At 35.3% G+C, this 12,582-nt stretch overlaps 2 protein-coding genes across 3 annotated transcripts; one reads left to right on the forward strand and one right to left on the reverse strand.

Annotated features, from left to right (window-relative positions):
- Positions 1–297: 297 nt before the first annotated feature.
- On the forward strand, positions 298–2,459 carry LOC105957595 (CSL zinc finger domain-containing protein). 2 transcript variants are annotated; one of them, XM_012981533.2, is made up of 4 exons: positions 298–618; positions 849–1,185; positions 1,658–1,765; positions 1,849–2,459. In XM_012981533.2, exons 2-4 carry the CDS (start codon positions 871–873, stop codon positions 2,155–2,157), a joined length of 732 nt encoding a protein of 243 aa, XP_012836987.2. In that variant the 5' UTR covers positions 298–618; positions 849–870; the 3' UTR covers positions 2,158–2,459. The 2 variants fall into 2 exon arrangements, with proteins under 2 accessions (XP_012836987.2, XP_088679145.1); XM_088823019.1 differs by having other exon boundaries at positions 419–618; positions 782–1,185.
- Positions 2,460–2,605: 146 nt separating this feature from the next.
- LOC105957594 (phox domain-containing protein) lies at positions 2,606–10,967 on the reverse strand. Its single transcript, XM_012981531.2, has 15 exons — positions 10,489–10,967; positions 9,461–9,863; positions 9,190–9,367; positions 8,952–9,091; positions 7,845–8,751; positions 7,301–7,401; positions 6,987–7,131; positions 6,834–6,902; positions 6,707–6,752; positions 5,524–5,969; positions 4,863–4,942; positions 4,034–4,169; positions 3,650–3,839; positions 3,134–3,216; positions 2,606–3,027 (listed from the first exon to the last, which is right to left on the reverse strand). The coding sequence occupies exons 1-15, from the start codon at positions 10,589–10,591 to the stop codon at positions 2,905–2,907; spliced, it is 3,150 nt and encodes a 1,049-aa protein (XP_012836985.2). The 5' UTR covers positions 10,592–10,967; the 3' UTR covers positions 2,606–2,904.
- Between the last annotated feature and the right edge of the window lie 1,615 nt (positions 10,968–12,582).

The following is a 12,582-nucleotide window of genomic DNA, read 5'->3' on the forward strand; positions in this document are numbered from 1 at the left end:
GACAAGATTTGACGACGTGGTTTCAGATAATTTGTCCAAATATTACACAAAAGCCCATAAATCAATAAAAAGGCCCAAAGGTTTTCAAAATCCAATAAAGAAGCAACTTTAGGCCCAAATTCCAAACAACGTTTTCTCTCTCTACTAAAACACGCTCGTGATGACGTGGCATTCCTTGTTTCAGACGCCAACTTTTCATAACCGTAATCTGAACGTACGATCCACCCCTCTCTCCCTAACCCTATGTTCCAATTTCTTTGAAAAATTAATTAAACAGAGATAGATACAAATAGCACAGCGTTATATATATATATATTATTACTACTTTCTAATTCGGATTTTTTTGTAGTAAATTAATTACGGGTAAATAAAATTAGTTAATTGCCAAAAAAAAAAAAAAGTTTCATCCTTTTTTCACGTTATGCAAATCAAATCATTTGTTTCCATTGATTTTGCTCCGTGAAAACCCTTCTTCATCAACCCCCTCTGTTTTATGTTGTTGTTTTTTTCTCCTCTGTCTTGTCTGATTCTTTTTTATTAATTAATTATATTTAAAATTCAAAGAACAGACAAAATTGGTTGAAGAAGATAACCGAGGAGAAGATACCTTTGATTTCGGTGAGTTTTTATCCAATTCTCATATAAATATATCATTTTTGTACACATTGATCATTACAAATTTCGATTCTGTAATTATATAAATAACATCGAAGTTTGTTTTTTAATTTGCAATTTGATCCTCTGTTAATTCCAATAATTGGATCCAACGCATGTTTTGCAGGGATGATGATATTCTCTGTTTAATTTGCTTGTACCCTTTGTTAATGATGTTGTACTGAAAATATTAGGTCAAATCAACGTTGTTTTTCGATGAATCGGGCAACAATGGTGGGGCAAATAACATTAGTGGTTATGATGATGATTGCGACGATGATGATTACGGCATATGGTGGAGACACGAATATCGTGTTCGATCCATGTTCGGATACGAAAGTTCAGAAATCGGATGGATTTACATTTGGGCTTGCATTTTCTTCAAAGGACTCTTTCTTCTTCAATCAAACTCAGCTCTCACCGTGCGATCGCCGCCTCTCTCTGGCCGGAACTAGTGCTCAGCTGGCTGTGTTTAGGCCTAAGGTTGATGAGATTTCACTCCTCACTATCAATAGCACCACCTTCAATCCGGTAAGAATATATATATATATATATATATATATATATATATATATATATATATATATATATATATATATATATATATATATATATATATATATATATATATATATATATATATGAGAACTGAGAGTGGATGATAGAGTTTATTGCATTTGGTACTCCCGTGTTATATCTAATTGCTAAAACACCTCTAAATGGTGCATTTTTAGGGGTAGTTTGTTGATAAAATTGAATCATATGGTGGAAATTGTTAACATTTATAACACGTGGAGTTTTTTGACAATTGGAGTAAACACAGGGTGCTAAATGCAATAAACCTATCGATGATATAACACACACACTCTCGTGCATGTTTTTGTGTGTGGATGAGAAGTAGATATTTTAAACCGAAAGAATGATATAACATACTTTTTATTTCTGTAATTACATGATATTTTAATGTTCAAACGTTAGTTAAATTTTTTTCTGATTTTCACAGAGCTTATTCGGAGGTTACATGGTGGCTTTTGCCGGACGACAGTACGCGGCTCGATCGCCTCCCGTTTTTGTTGGGGACAGCAGTCACACTATAACCAGCTTTACACTAGTTCGTTTCCGATCATTTATCACATCTCAATTAAATAAATAAAAAGACCCCGTTTCGAGATAACTTACACAATTTTTTTTTAGGTTCTTGAATTTCAAAAAGGTATTCTTCAAAACTTGTTCTGGAAGAAGTTTGGGTGCAGTTCGTGCAGTGGGCCCTCTCTCGTGTGCCTTAACAACACTGATTGTGCAGTGTTGAATTCCAAATGCAAAGGCAATGATGGGGATATCGACTGTGGTGTAGGCGTACAGTTGGCCTTTTCTGGTACGGACAAAAACGAGAACGTGCTCAACTCGTGGTACGAGGTGGCGAATCTTAGGCAATACTCGCTCTACGCCCTTTATTCTAATCTACGTGGCTCTCTCACCAGTTCATTTCAGAACATGTTCTGAGTTTGTGCGTTAGACAAATGCAGTTTGTTCTATGCTGCACTCGATGAAGTATACCTGTATAAAATTCATACATATCTTTAACACACATGCACATATATATGTATGTGATCGTATGTAAGTCAATGGTGGAAGACTATCTGGTGTATTTCACCGAGTGTAGCATACATTAGACATCAATATTAGCTAAATGGTGTACGATGAATTTGTGACAAAGCTTGTGTGGAACAATAGGTGCAGTTTTGGCTATTTTGCATGTACTTTGTTGGCTCCTTCAATAATTATATGGCACATGATTATACAAAGATCGAATATTTGGGTTTTAGAGCTGAATCGTTCGTTCCAAACATCCCAAATCATAAATACCCTTTTTTTATAATTCGGATGACTCGGTTCTCTGCAATTCAGAGTCTAGAATGAATTACGTATTTTTCTGGAAAAAGAGAGTCACTGCTGATAAATCGATTCTTTACGATATATACACAGAAAAAGGAGAACTGTACATAAGCTACTGTACATTTTGTACACCATGAAATAGAAACTGAATCTCGATAGCATCCACGAATAGTGGTGGAGCCAGATGATACTATACTAGTCGAACAAATTAGAAGTCTCTAAATAAAATCCCTATTATGTTGGCTCCACCACAAAAGCAAATACACTCTTCCATGAATTTTGACGTTTACGACCATCTTCACACAGCGAGTTAGAAAGAAAAAAGAAAAAAGAAAAAAGAAAAAAAAATCAGTTCTACACAGGCTGCGCATGCTTCTTTTCGTGGATATCCATCACAAGCTCACGCAGCTCGGGGAAAATTGATACTAGAACAAGTTCCAGGATTCCATAACCAAGTTGCTTCAAACAAACCGTCGACTGCAAATCGTTTATCAAAATAAATTGAGTTGTAAAAAAAAATGCATATGGATTATTATATAGGGAAGATAGCATTCTCAGGGTTGAGGGCAGGGTGTTAATATACCTGAAGGAAATAATATATATCTCTGGAGCAACGTCTGTACTGCTTATGCCCGATCAAACTGACCAATGTGGTGGGAGCACCATCTGCCACGTGGGAAAAGGGTCAGAATGAAATAATATAAATAGCATCCACGAAAATGAAAGAAAAGTCCAAACTACAATAACATAGATTTTGGCAGATATTTGCAAGGGTATGTTGTCCTCTTTCAGATCTTCTCTGATGAGAACAAATTCAAAATGCATGGACCATGAGCTGAGGCAATCAAGGTGTAGCAAAATAGCTCTAAATTATCTATACATAAATTGCGAGAAAGCATAAGAATGGGAGCCACAGATGTTACAGAAACAAATTATAACATAACTTTATGTGAGGGAAAAGAGAAGCAATATGAAAGCATTACGGGGGATTTGGGAATACAAAAAATATTGACTAGTAAATGGTTATTCTCAAGATCCTGATTACTAAATCAATATAAGAAAAATATTACATGCGTCAAACAAATAGCAAGGTACTCACTGAATATCATCTTTTTCACATAACTAGCTCTGCGAGCAGCTTCGAGCTGTTGTTCGAAAGACCCTGCTTGAGCAGTCCTCACTCCACCTGGTTGCTTTGTAGTTTGTGGAGATACCCCAGCAGTTTCACAATAATTTAGTTGACTTTGGGTGCGCAATTTAAGAAAGAATGTGCCCTCAGGCCAGAGAACCTAATGAGAAGATATTGATTAGAAACGGCTTAGGAACTTCTTGGAACAAGTCAATAACCAAACAAATTTCAATAAAAATAGAAGATTTAAATGATCAATAGAAGTTGAGTTACAAAATAAAATAAAATAAATACTCAAGTCCTAAGGCTGGACAAGTAGCAATTGCACAATTTTATAATATCAGAGTAACTTACATCCTGAACCCATCGAATCCCTAGTGCGATAACATCCTCTCTACGGAGCCACTGGATTTGCCTTACAAGCCAGTCATCAATGGCATCTTCCATGACTAACTGCAATATTTGTTTTGATATCCAAAAGACCTGTCTCCTACAATTAAAGAAGATAAAGAATATGGCTTAAGGCTTAAATGATTATTGCATATAACAAGCATGTTTTCTGACTTTTGTACATGGTATCAGAGTGGTTTCATTAGTTAGCCACTTCAAGGAAAATACAAAAGAGACGAAAAAAGAGCCTCCTTACAGCACTTGGCCAATTGCTGTGTTTAAATTTTCAAGTTACTCTATGCGAGTGGTCGTGCTTTTTGGTGGGAGTGGGGTGAAGGGAAGTGTTAAAAAGGATATTAAACAGCTAATATTTAGGGGTGTCCAAAATTTTGTACAATTTACTGTGAATATAATCAACAGTTTCAGAGGAAAATTCACACGCAAACAAATATTCTGATTTTGTACATTTGGAAACTATTCATGAATTGGGCTGAGCTTGTAAGTGCAGATTCTGAGATCGACTCTTATGTGCCATATAGTTATAGGTCCAATATTAATCACTCCTACAAAAATCACACGCACATGAACTTATAAGGTGAACTCCAACACCTTTTTCATACTATATGTTTTTCTAATTTCTAATCTACATGACTGAAACATTCATATCATCAACCAAAAATGTACAAATCATACCTGTAATACATTATCAATATTAATTTTAAAATATGATTACTCATTTAGTTGTTACAGCTAAGCAAGTTTTGAAACAGAAGTGTAAAAGCGAAAGTATCACCTTAGCCACCCTCTTCTCTTGAGCTGAAATACATTATCAACTAAGTTCAAAATTGGAACACTTAAATTTGGTGGTGTCCACTGCAAGGAAGAGCAAACATCAGTGATATAGAGGACCTAAGAGAATCGTGTGTAACAATTAGAAACAATAAGGCAGCTTATCTCCTTGCCTAAAATCACAACTAATCAAGTTAGGCACATATCCAATCCCCAGCATTGACATTATTAACATTAACATGCTATTGAGAGAACAGTAAAACTCCAACATTTAAGAACAGTATTCTCTATAGCTAAAACCGTTTAAAAAATATACACTGATAGACGAATCAGCATAAATAAATACTCAATCTACTTATACGATAAATAGTGATCGTGTTTTCCAAATATTGTAATTAAAAGAATACAGGATATGGAGGAAATTAAATGAAAAGCAAAATTATGCTTAAATATCTACATAATCACACAATGGGCGTTTTGGTTGAGTTTTTCAAGAAAATAAGAGAAGTCAACGTATACTGTGCACTTTTTATGGGACCAGGAATAATATTAGCTGAATATTACCACATAAGCTTCAGTGTCAAGACCATGAGAAGAAGTGTGAAGGATCAGTGAGTAAACATGAAAAGCAGGGCATGAAAAGTGCACAACTGAATGCACATTACCTCTGGGGGCACACGTATTGGATCCTCCTGAGGAACAGATGTTAAGGCCAGACTTGACTCCAGATATCTACTCCCAGAAACTGATTCTGATTTCAACCTTTCTTCTGAATCCATGTTTCTGACATCTTCATCATGTTTAACAACCCTCTGTGGGTCATAGTCTGAATTACCACCATTAGTCTCGGTCGCAGCTTCCGCTTCCTGTTCTCCCTGGTTTACATCTTTATCGCATTCATCATTGTCAGAACAACTGTTCATTGACTCTGAGGTACTTTGCCTCATAGCCAATTTATTTATATCATCAGCGTTCCAGGACAGGTGTCTGCTTGTAACTGAAGAAGCTTGTTCAAAAGAAGACGAAGGTGAGCCAGCAACTTTCCCCATCAGGCCGTCGGAAACCCCTTTGAATTGGCGTACTATATCATCCACAGCATCATCCACATTGACTGTTATGGCCGAAGGGGAGTTCATAATGATTGCATTTTGTAAATACAAATTAAAACTGAGTGTTCAAAATATTAAAGACGCAGAACTAAAGACATTAAGACTACCTGCTAATGTAAGCGCCTAATGCTCTTTTATTGACAAGTCATTAACCAATATTTGGCGATGGGCATATTGTTTTTTTTTTTTTTTTGTGAAATGCAATGAAATCAATTCTATAATGACATATTTTAACCGACTCTCAGGGTAGTCATAGTTAAAATAAATATATTTCATAAACCATCTAAATGGAAATACATTTTTTTAGCTAGTTCTCAATGACATAATAATACACAAGTGTTACCAAGAAAGTTGGCACATGCAATTTGTTGTATTATCAACATAGACAAATAGCAGACACTGTCGGACTTACTGTAACCCAAAGACAATGTGCACAAATATACCTTTTGGGACTGAAAATTTGCTGGAAGCAAAAAAAAGAAAGACAGGATAAACTAATCAGAGATGGACATGATGTATAAACTCTCTCGTATATTATGAAAATGTACGGTGACTTGTCAAGGGATTAAGGTCAAAGTATGCAATTAACGTATCTATTGAGTCAACAATTAACATTAAATGCCATGACTGTTGCAGCAACAAAAAAATGGCGTAAATCATGAATATCTATAGAATGCCAATAAACAGTATGGCAAACATGTAGCCAACTAAATGATGTCCGGGAAGAGAAGCCAGATACCTGCCAACGTCTTCATCACAGAAGGTGATTTCCCGAAAGAGTAATTCTGCATTGATAAGAAAACCACAAATTTATTAAGAAGCCATAAGTACTGGATATGTTTTTAACTGAGTAGACTAATACACACCTTGGAAGAGGCACTCAGAAAATCCCACACTTCATGCTGCTCAGCAACATTGGCAATTGACAAGAGATCCTGGCAAACACAGTATTGTCAAAACATCAAAATTCAAAACAATCAAATATCTATGTACCATCACGGGAGTACGTGTTATCATACTTGAAGATATTTGTCAAGGTGAATACAACGCTGGTGAACAAAAGCATCCTCCGTACTTGAAGAGAATATCCTCTTGGGAGGCAAATGTAATGTATAATTGGGAATATCTTTAAGATGCCTATGCAATCTCTCAAAGTTACGATATCTGCAGATAATTATACCAAAAGAATTAACAATGGACTGAAAAATCCTGATCTAATCCGACAACTTTCTCATGTTGATTAGGCAAACATTGTGATGAAATAGATCAATTATATGACATGCATTTCAAAAATAGTAGTATTGTTCATTCAACCTGAAAATAAAACCCGTACCTTCTCTTCACAAACCAAGTGGTGTTGTCAACATCGGTCACAGCTATTGAGTAAACTGCAAAAGAATTTGACCCAAGTTTCTCAAAGTACGCGCCTATGACCTGCACAATCAAGAATCTCGTCAGTAAAAGCACAGAGTATCATCAGATAACAATAAATATAGGTGATCAGAAGTATGCCTATAATCTCAAGCCTCAAGGTCAGATATAGGTGATTCTGTAATACAGCCAATTACCTTTATAGTATTCACTAGTGAAATACTTTTCCTACATCGATAGCACGTGAAGTTATCACTACATTGATTGCACATTAAAATATCAACCTTATAAGGATAAAACGGTATTGAATTAACATACTAGTCTTCCATGGAGAAGTTCCTCATCTAAATTGTAATATCATAAAAAATAAGTAATACTATCTTTTTGAACAAGGAAGTGAAGACTGCATCTAAAACCACTCATCTTTAATAACATGATCATTTGAAACACATACAAGGTCAAATTCGGTAATTTATGAACCACAAAAAGGAAATCAGTGGTTTTACCCGACATCGAAGCTTTGGATTTTGAAGGCCTTCACGACGTAATCCCATGTCTGAATGGCTCATCAGACTGTGTACATTAAGTTTCTTCCCATCTGCACTGTAGTATTCATTAATGATGGGTGTACTGTCTTTACTAACAAACATATTTTCCAAGTTTGACTGAACATTCAAGTCAGAAGTGCTGTTTGATCTTTTAAGCTTGTTTCTATTTTCATGGGAAACAACAGCAGCAGTATTCTCCAGTTCATCAAATTTAGAGCTTCCTTTTGGAAACACCTCATCATTAAGCTTTTGGGAACTGCTTAAAGGATTAATACTGAGACCAGCGGCTCGACTATCCTGTTGGGGCCTGGGTGGTAATTGCATAGAAACTTTGTCTTCTATCTGAACATATGTTTCAAGCTTCTGTTTTGGCACTTCACTGACCAAACGTTTCGTAGGAAATGTTCCGCTGACCAAATATGTAACTTCAGCAGCCTGAATTCCTGGAGCAGATTTCTTTTCGAGTTTCTTTTTGTAGTTTCTTCCGATTGTCCACATGTTTTCAAGATTTTCAGGCATAAGAACTTCTGTTCTTCTCTGGGTTGCTGCCTCAAACCCTTTTGCCCACTCAGTTCGTGTGTGTGTGAAGTCATCCTGCAATGTACTTGATGAGAGATCTCCTGAGCCACCTGGCTCTAATACCCTTTTATGATCGGACTGAGACAAAGACAATGACAAATCAGCCCCTTGATTGTCGGAGTGTACTTTTTTCCTCAAATTAGATTCGCTGGTTTGACTATGGTCTCCAGAAACACTGGGCTCATGATTACGACCCTCCACATTAGGTGATTGATCAGTGGCAGCGTCCTTTGAGCCCTCACTGTTGTAGGCAAGGATAACATATTCAATCAACTCATTAATATACCTGGAGAAAAGAAACTGAATTGGTCACATTCCTGAACGGAAATTGCACAAAGAAACAATATGGTTGCCTACTTAAGGGGGACAAGGGGGCAAAGTTGCAAGCATGAGATACAACCTAAAATTTGAAAGCCCTTTATACAGAATCTGAAACTAGCTAAGATTTCTCTTTAAAACAAAAGGAACTAGAGGAATATATCTTACCCAGGGCTTGCAAAGTTCATAATAGGTTGCACTACCAAACAAGTTAGGAGTTCACGAGCAATGCATCGAACTAAAGGGCATTGGGCTTCCCTTGGTCTCAACACAACAGCTAAAAGTCCACCAATGAGCCGCTGAAGAACCTATATATTAAGAAGAGTTAGATGTCATTATACTAACCAAGAGAAAAGGAAAAGGTAGTTAAGCAAACAATTCCGTCTGAATTAGAACACTTCTACACCTTGTACTCACAATCTGCAGATATCAAAGCAGGGTGAAGCTCCTTAGAGGCTAGGAGATGGTGTTTCAACCTTTCATCCCTTTCTTCAGAAGACAATGTTCCCATGACATCCACACCTATAGCAGCCTGGTTTCTTCTGAAAAGATCAAGGTGAACTCCTATCAGGTCTACTACATCCCTGGAGAATTGAAGAAAAAACAGCAAATTACTCATATCATCATTTATCCGACTTGCACCAGTTCACAACTTCAATGAAGTACAGAAATGATACCTTGTCAACAGGTCAACAAGGTTCAATTCTTTCAATCTTACAGCTACTTCACCAAGAACATCCATGACTATAGCATGTATTAACTCCGGTGCTTCTTTGTCCGGCGTAATTTCGGAATACCACAGGTCAACTACAAAATCATGCAAAAGCTTGTTGATGAAATCCTCAATAGCTGCTTCCACAGCAGGAGAATCTATTTTTCTTTTCCATTTTTGCGGGGGAGGCGGGGTAGTAAGGCGAGAATCATTCACAGATAGCTGCTTCTTTTCTAAGTGCGACAAGTAGGATGTTGGTCTGTTATTCCAAACCTTCCATCGGAATTCAACCTCATTCAACAATATTCTTAGTCCAGAGACCAAAAGTATGGCTATGGGAATATTCATTAACATTGATTTACTGGTATCTGCAATGCAATCAACATATATATCCGGAGAACTGGTTAGGTCTACAGTATGAATAGGCTCGAACAAACTTTACTTGCAGAAGAGGTCCCACAAAAATACATCAAAAATTTGTTAAAAGGTCTGATGAATTTCCCAAGAAAAACGAATCTCATAACAAAAAAAATAAACAATAGAGATATTTATAGTCACTAAAACTAGCTCTTATGAAATTATACCAAAGAAGAAACATAAAATGGCAGTTGAACAATAATAAACTCTTATGAGCAATTCATACATTTTGCATGCATCTACATTACCAGAAAACATTCCTCCCCATCATCTCACTCAACTATTGCCAATCCTACCCAACTACCAAAAGTTCCCTTCCTTCAAAATAGATAAGAAGTAACACGAGTATCTCACAAAAACACAATATCACCGAATGCAAATTAAACCCCAATCGAAAGAAAGATACGAAACTAAAATTAAAACTAAACCAGTACACGGCAAGTTCAATATCTTCTTCCACCAAACACCACAGTTTAACAAAACAACATATGATCACAAAACATTGTCATACTCGTAACACAGTAACTCAAACACAGATGAAAAGCAAAAAAGAAAAGGGAACAATTAAAAGCTTACGCGTTAAGAAATAAGAAACTGCGAATATACAGAGAATCCACCACACGGTGCGAAGCTTAGCTTCTTCGATCAGATCTTGTAAGCTATCCATCGCCTTCTTCATAATTCTCGAAACCCTAGGTGTGCCGTTTATTACTGACTAGAACTCAATTTTACGTACAAGATTTCACAATTGAATGATGCAAAACCCAATTTGGCAAAATCCAAAAACCTAATTTACCAAAAAAAAAAAATCCGCGAAACTTTCTTCCCGATTTCGGATAACAATAGCAACAAAAAAAAGCAGCAGCTATCTTGAATCCAGAAGGCCGAATTAAATACGATTTGTTTGATCGTCTCTTAGCTGGAGATTTCTCCTAATCTCGGTTCCCCTTTCTAGTAAATCACTGTTGACGAGGACGAACGTGGTGGAGGAAATTAAACGACGTCGTAATGTTAGTTTTACATGTCACCATTAGCCTGTGCCTTGTTGTACTGTCGGGAGAATGACGGTTTTGCCCTTACTTGTGTAGTCCAACATAGGCTTAATCCCACTTTGCACCCTTACAATGGAACCGTTTGTCATTTTGCACCCTTCAGAAAGTAAAAATAGCATTTGCATCGTAAAAGACAATAAATCATTCAAAATGCACCATTAACTGAATAATAAAGAATAATTCATTTTTTTATCGGGTTTTCTTCTTTTTTTTTTTGTGCAAAATAACAAATTAAATTGTTATTTTCTTCAACCTCCAACCTAATTTCGAGCGCACAAAATGAAAAAAAAATAAAAATCACATCGCATAACTGAAAAAAGTTATATTTTCTTACAAAATAAATTCAAATAAACTTTTATCAATAAATTATTCGATTAATAGATTTTCATTGTAATTGGTGGAATTATTAGGTAGAAATATTTTAAAGAATATGATTTTCAGATAACTTGATAACGAAATAGATAAAAAAAATTATTTTTCGTAAAATACTATTTTGTGATAAAAAAATATAATTTTTAAAAACATGCAGGGTGCATTATGCATAATATATTATATTTCGAGGGTGCAAAGTGATATTAATTTGTTTTGATGGTGCAAAGTGCAAAATGGTATATTTCAAGGGTACAAAGTAGAATTAAGTCGTCCAACATATGTTGTGGAATGTTTGATTGTGAATAATTACACAAATTAATTAGTGAAGTTAATTAAATAGATACCTTTAATTCCATAACTTGGTGCCTTTTTATGGTAATTATCATATGTTTGTTTGTTGGGCCTTGAGATACTCGCATAATTTACTAGAACTAAATTACGAGTCTACTTAACCTTTGTTTCACATCAGTTATAAAATTTATTCTAAAATTGTCTCTGCACAAAAAAAGAAAGTTATACCAAGTAATATTTAAATTGCATTTATGATATTTTATTCTGCTAATATTTTTAATTTTGTATCTACCATCTTGTTTTTTTCTTTTTGCACATAGACATGTTGTCGATAATTTGTAACCGATATGTTTCGACAATTGACGAAGTCGGTTGCCAACCGTTATCCGACTCACAATACTCCAGCACGAACAATCTCAGTCCGCAAAAGCAGAAAAATAAAATAAATAAATAAAATTACAACACTTGGGCCAAGGGAGAAACGGATAAGAAGAGATGGGGCCCAGCCCAAAATATCTTAAAGAGAGAAAACCATGGAAACATCTAAAACCGCCCGTTGTTTGTTTCTCCAGTTTCCACACGGCTTAATTCCACTTTGCACCCTTGAAATATACCATTTTGGCACTTTGCACCCTTGAAATAAATTAATAGCACTTTGCACCCTCGGAATACAATAAATCATGCATAATGCACCCCAAATGATTTTTTAAAGCTAAAAAATATAAATTTAATATTTGTAGTGATATTTTTTAGGATGCCAAATGTCAAATATTTTTTTTATTCATCAATCATTTTAAAACTATAAAGTTCAAAAATAAAAATACATTCCATCAACATATTTAAAAATTATATTGTTTTATCAAAATAAAATATTTTACGAAAAAAAATCATTCAGCTATTACGTTATCAAGTTATCTGAAAAATATTTTTTCTTCCAAATATTTTAACCTAATAT

The sequence above is a fragment of the Erythranthe guttata genome, chromosome 2 (assembly GCF_056151865.1).
Source record: "Erythranthe guttata isolate IM_541 chromosome 2, IM_541, whole genome shotgun sequence".
Taxonomy (NCBI): Eukaryota; Viridiplantae; Streptophyta; class Magnoliopsida; order Lamiales; family Phrymaceae; genus Erythranthe; species Erythranthe guttata.

Bases quoted from the DNA above. Each gene is read 5' to 3' on its own strand.
- LOC105957595 (XM_012981533.2), top strand. From the start codon at position 871: ATGAATCGGGCAACAATGGTGGGGCAAATAACATTAGTGGTTATGATG. The intron at 1,186-1,657 runs GTAAGAATATAT...TGATTTTCACAG, and splicing joins ATAGCACCACCTTCAATCCG to AGCTTATTCGGAGGTTACAT. The intron at 1,766-1,848 runs GTTCGTTTCCGA...ATTTTTTTTTAG, and splicing joins CTATAACCAGCTTTACACTA to GTTCTTGAATTTCAAAAAGG.
- LOC105957594 (XM_012981531.2), bottom strand. From the start codon at position 10,591: ATGAAGAAGGCGATGGATAGCTTACAAGATCTGATCGAAGAAGCTAAG. The intron at 7,402-7,844 runs GTAAAACCACTG...TTGATTGTGCAG, and splicing joins ATCCAAAGCTTCGATGTCGG to GTCATAGGCGCGTACTTTGA. The intron at 6,753-6,833 runs GTGTGTATTAGT...TTATCAATGCAG, and splicing joins TTCTGAGTGCCTCTTCCAAG to AATTACTCTTTCGGGAAATC.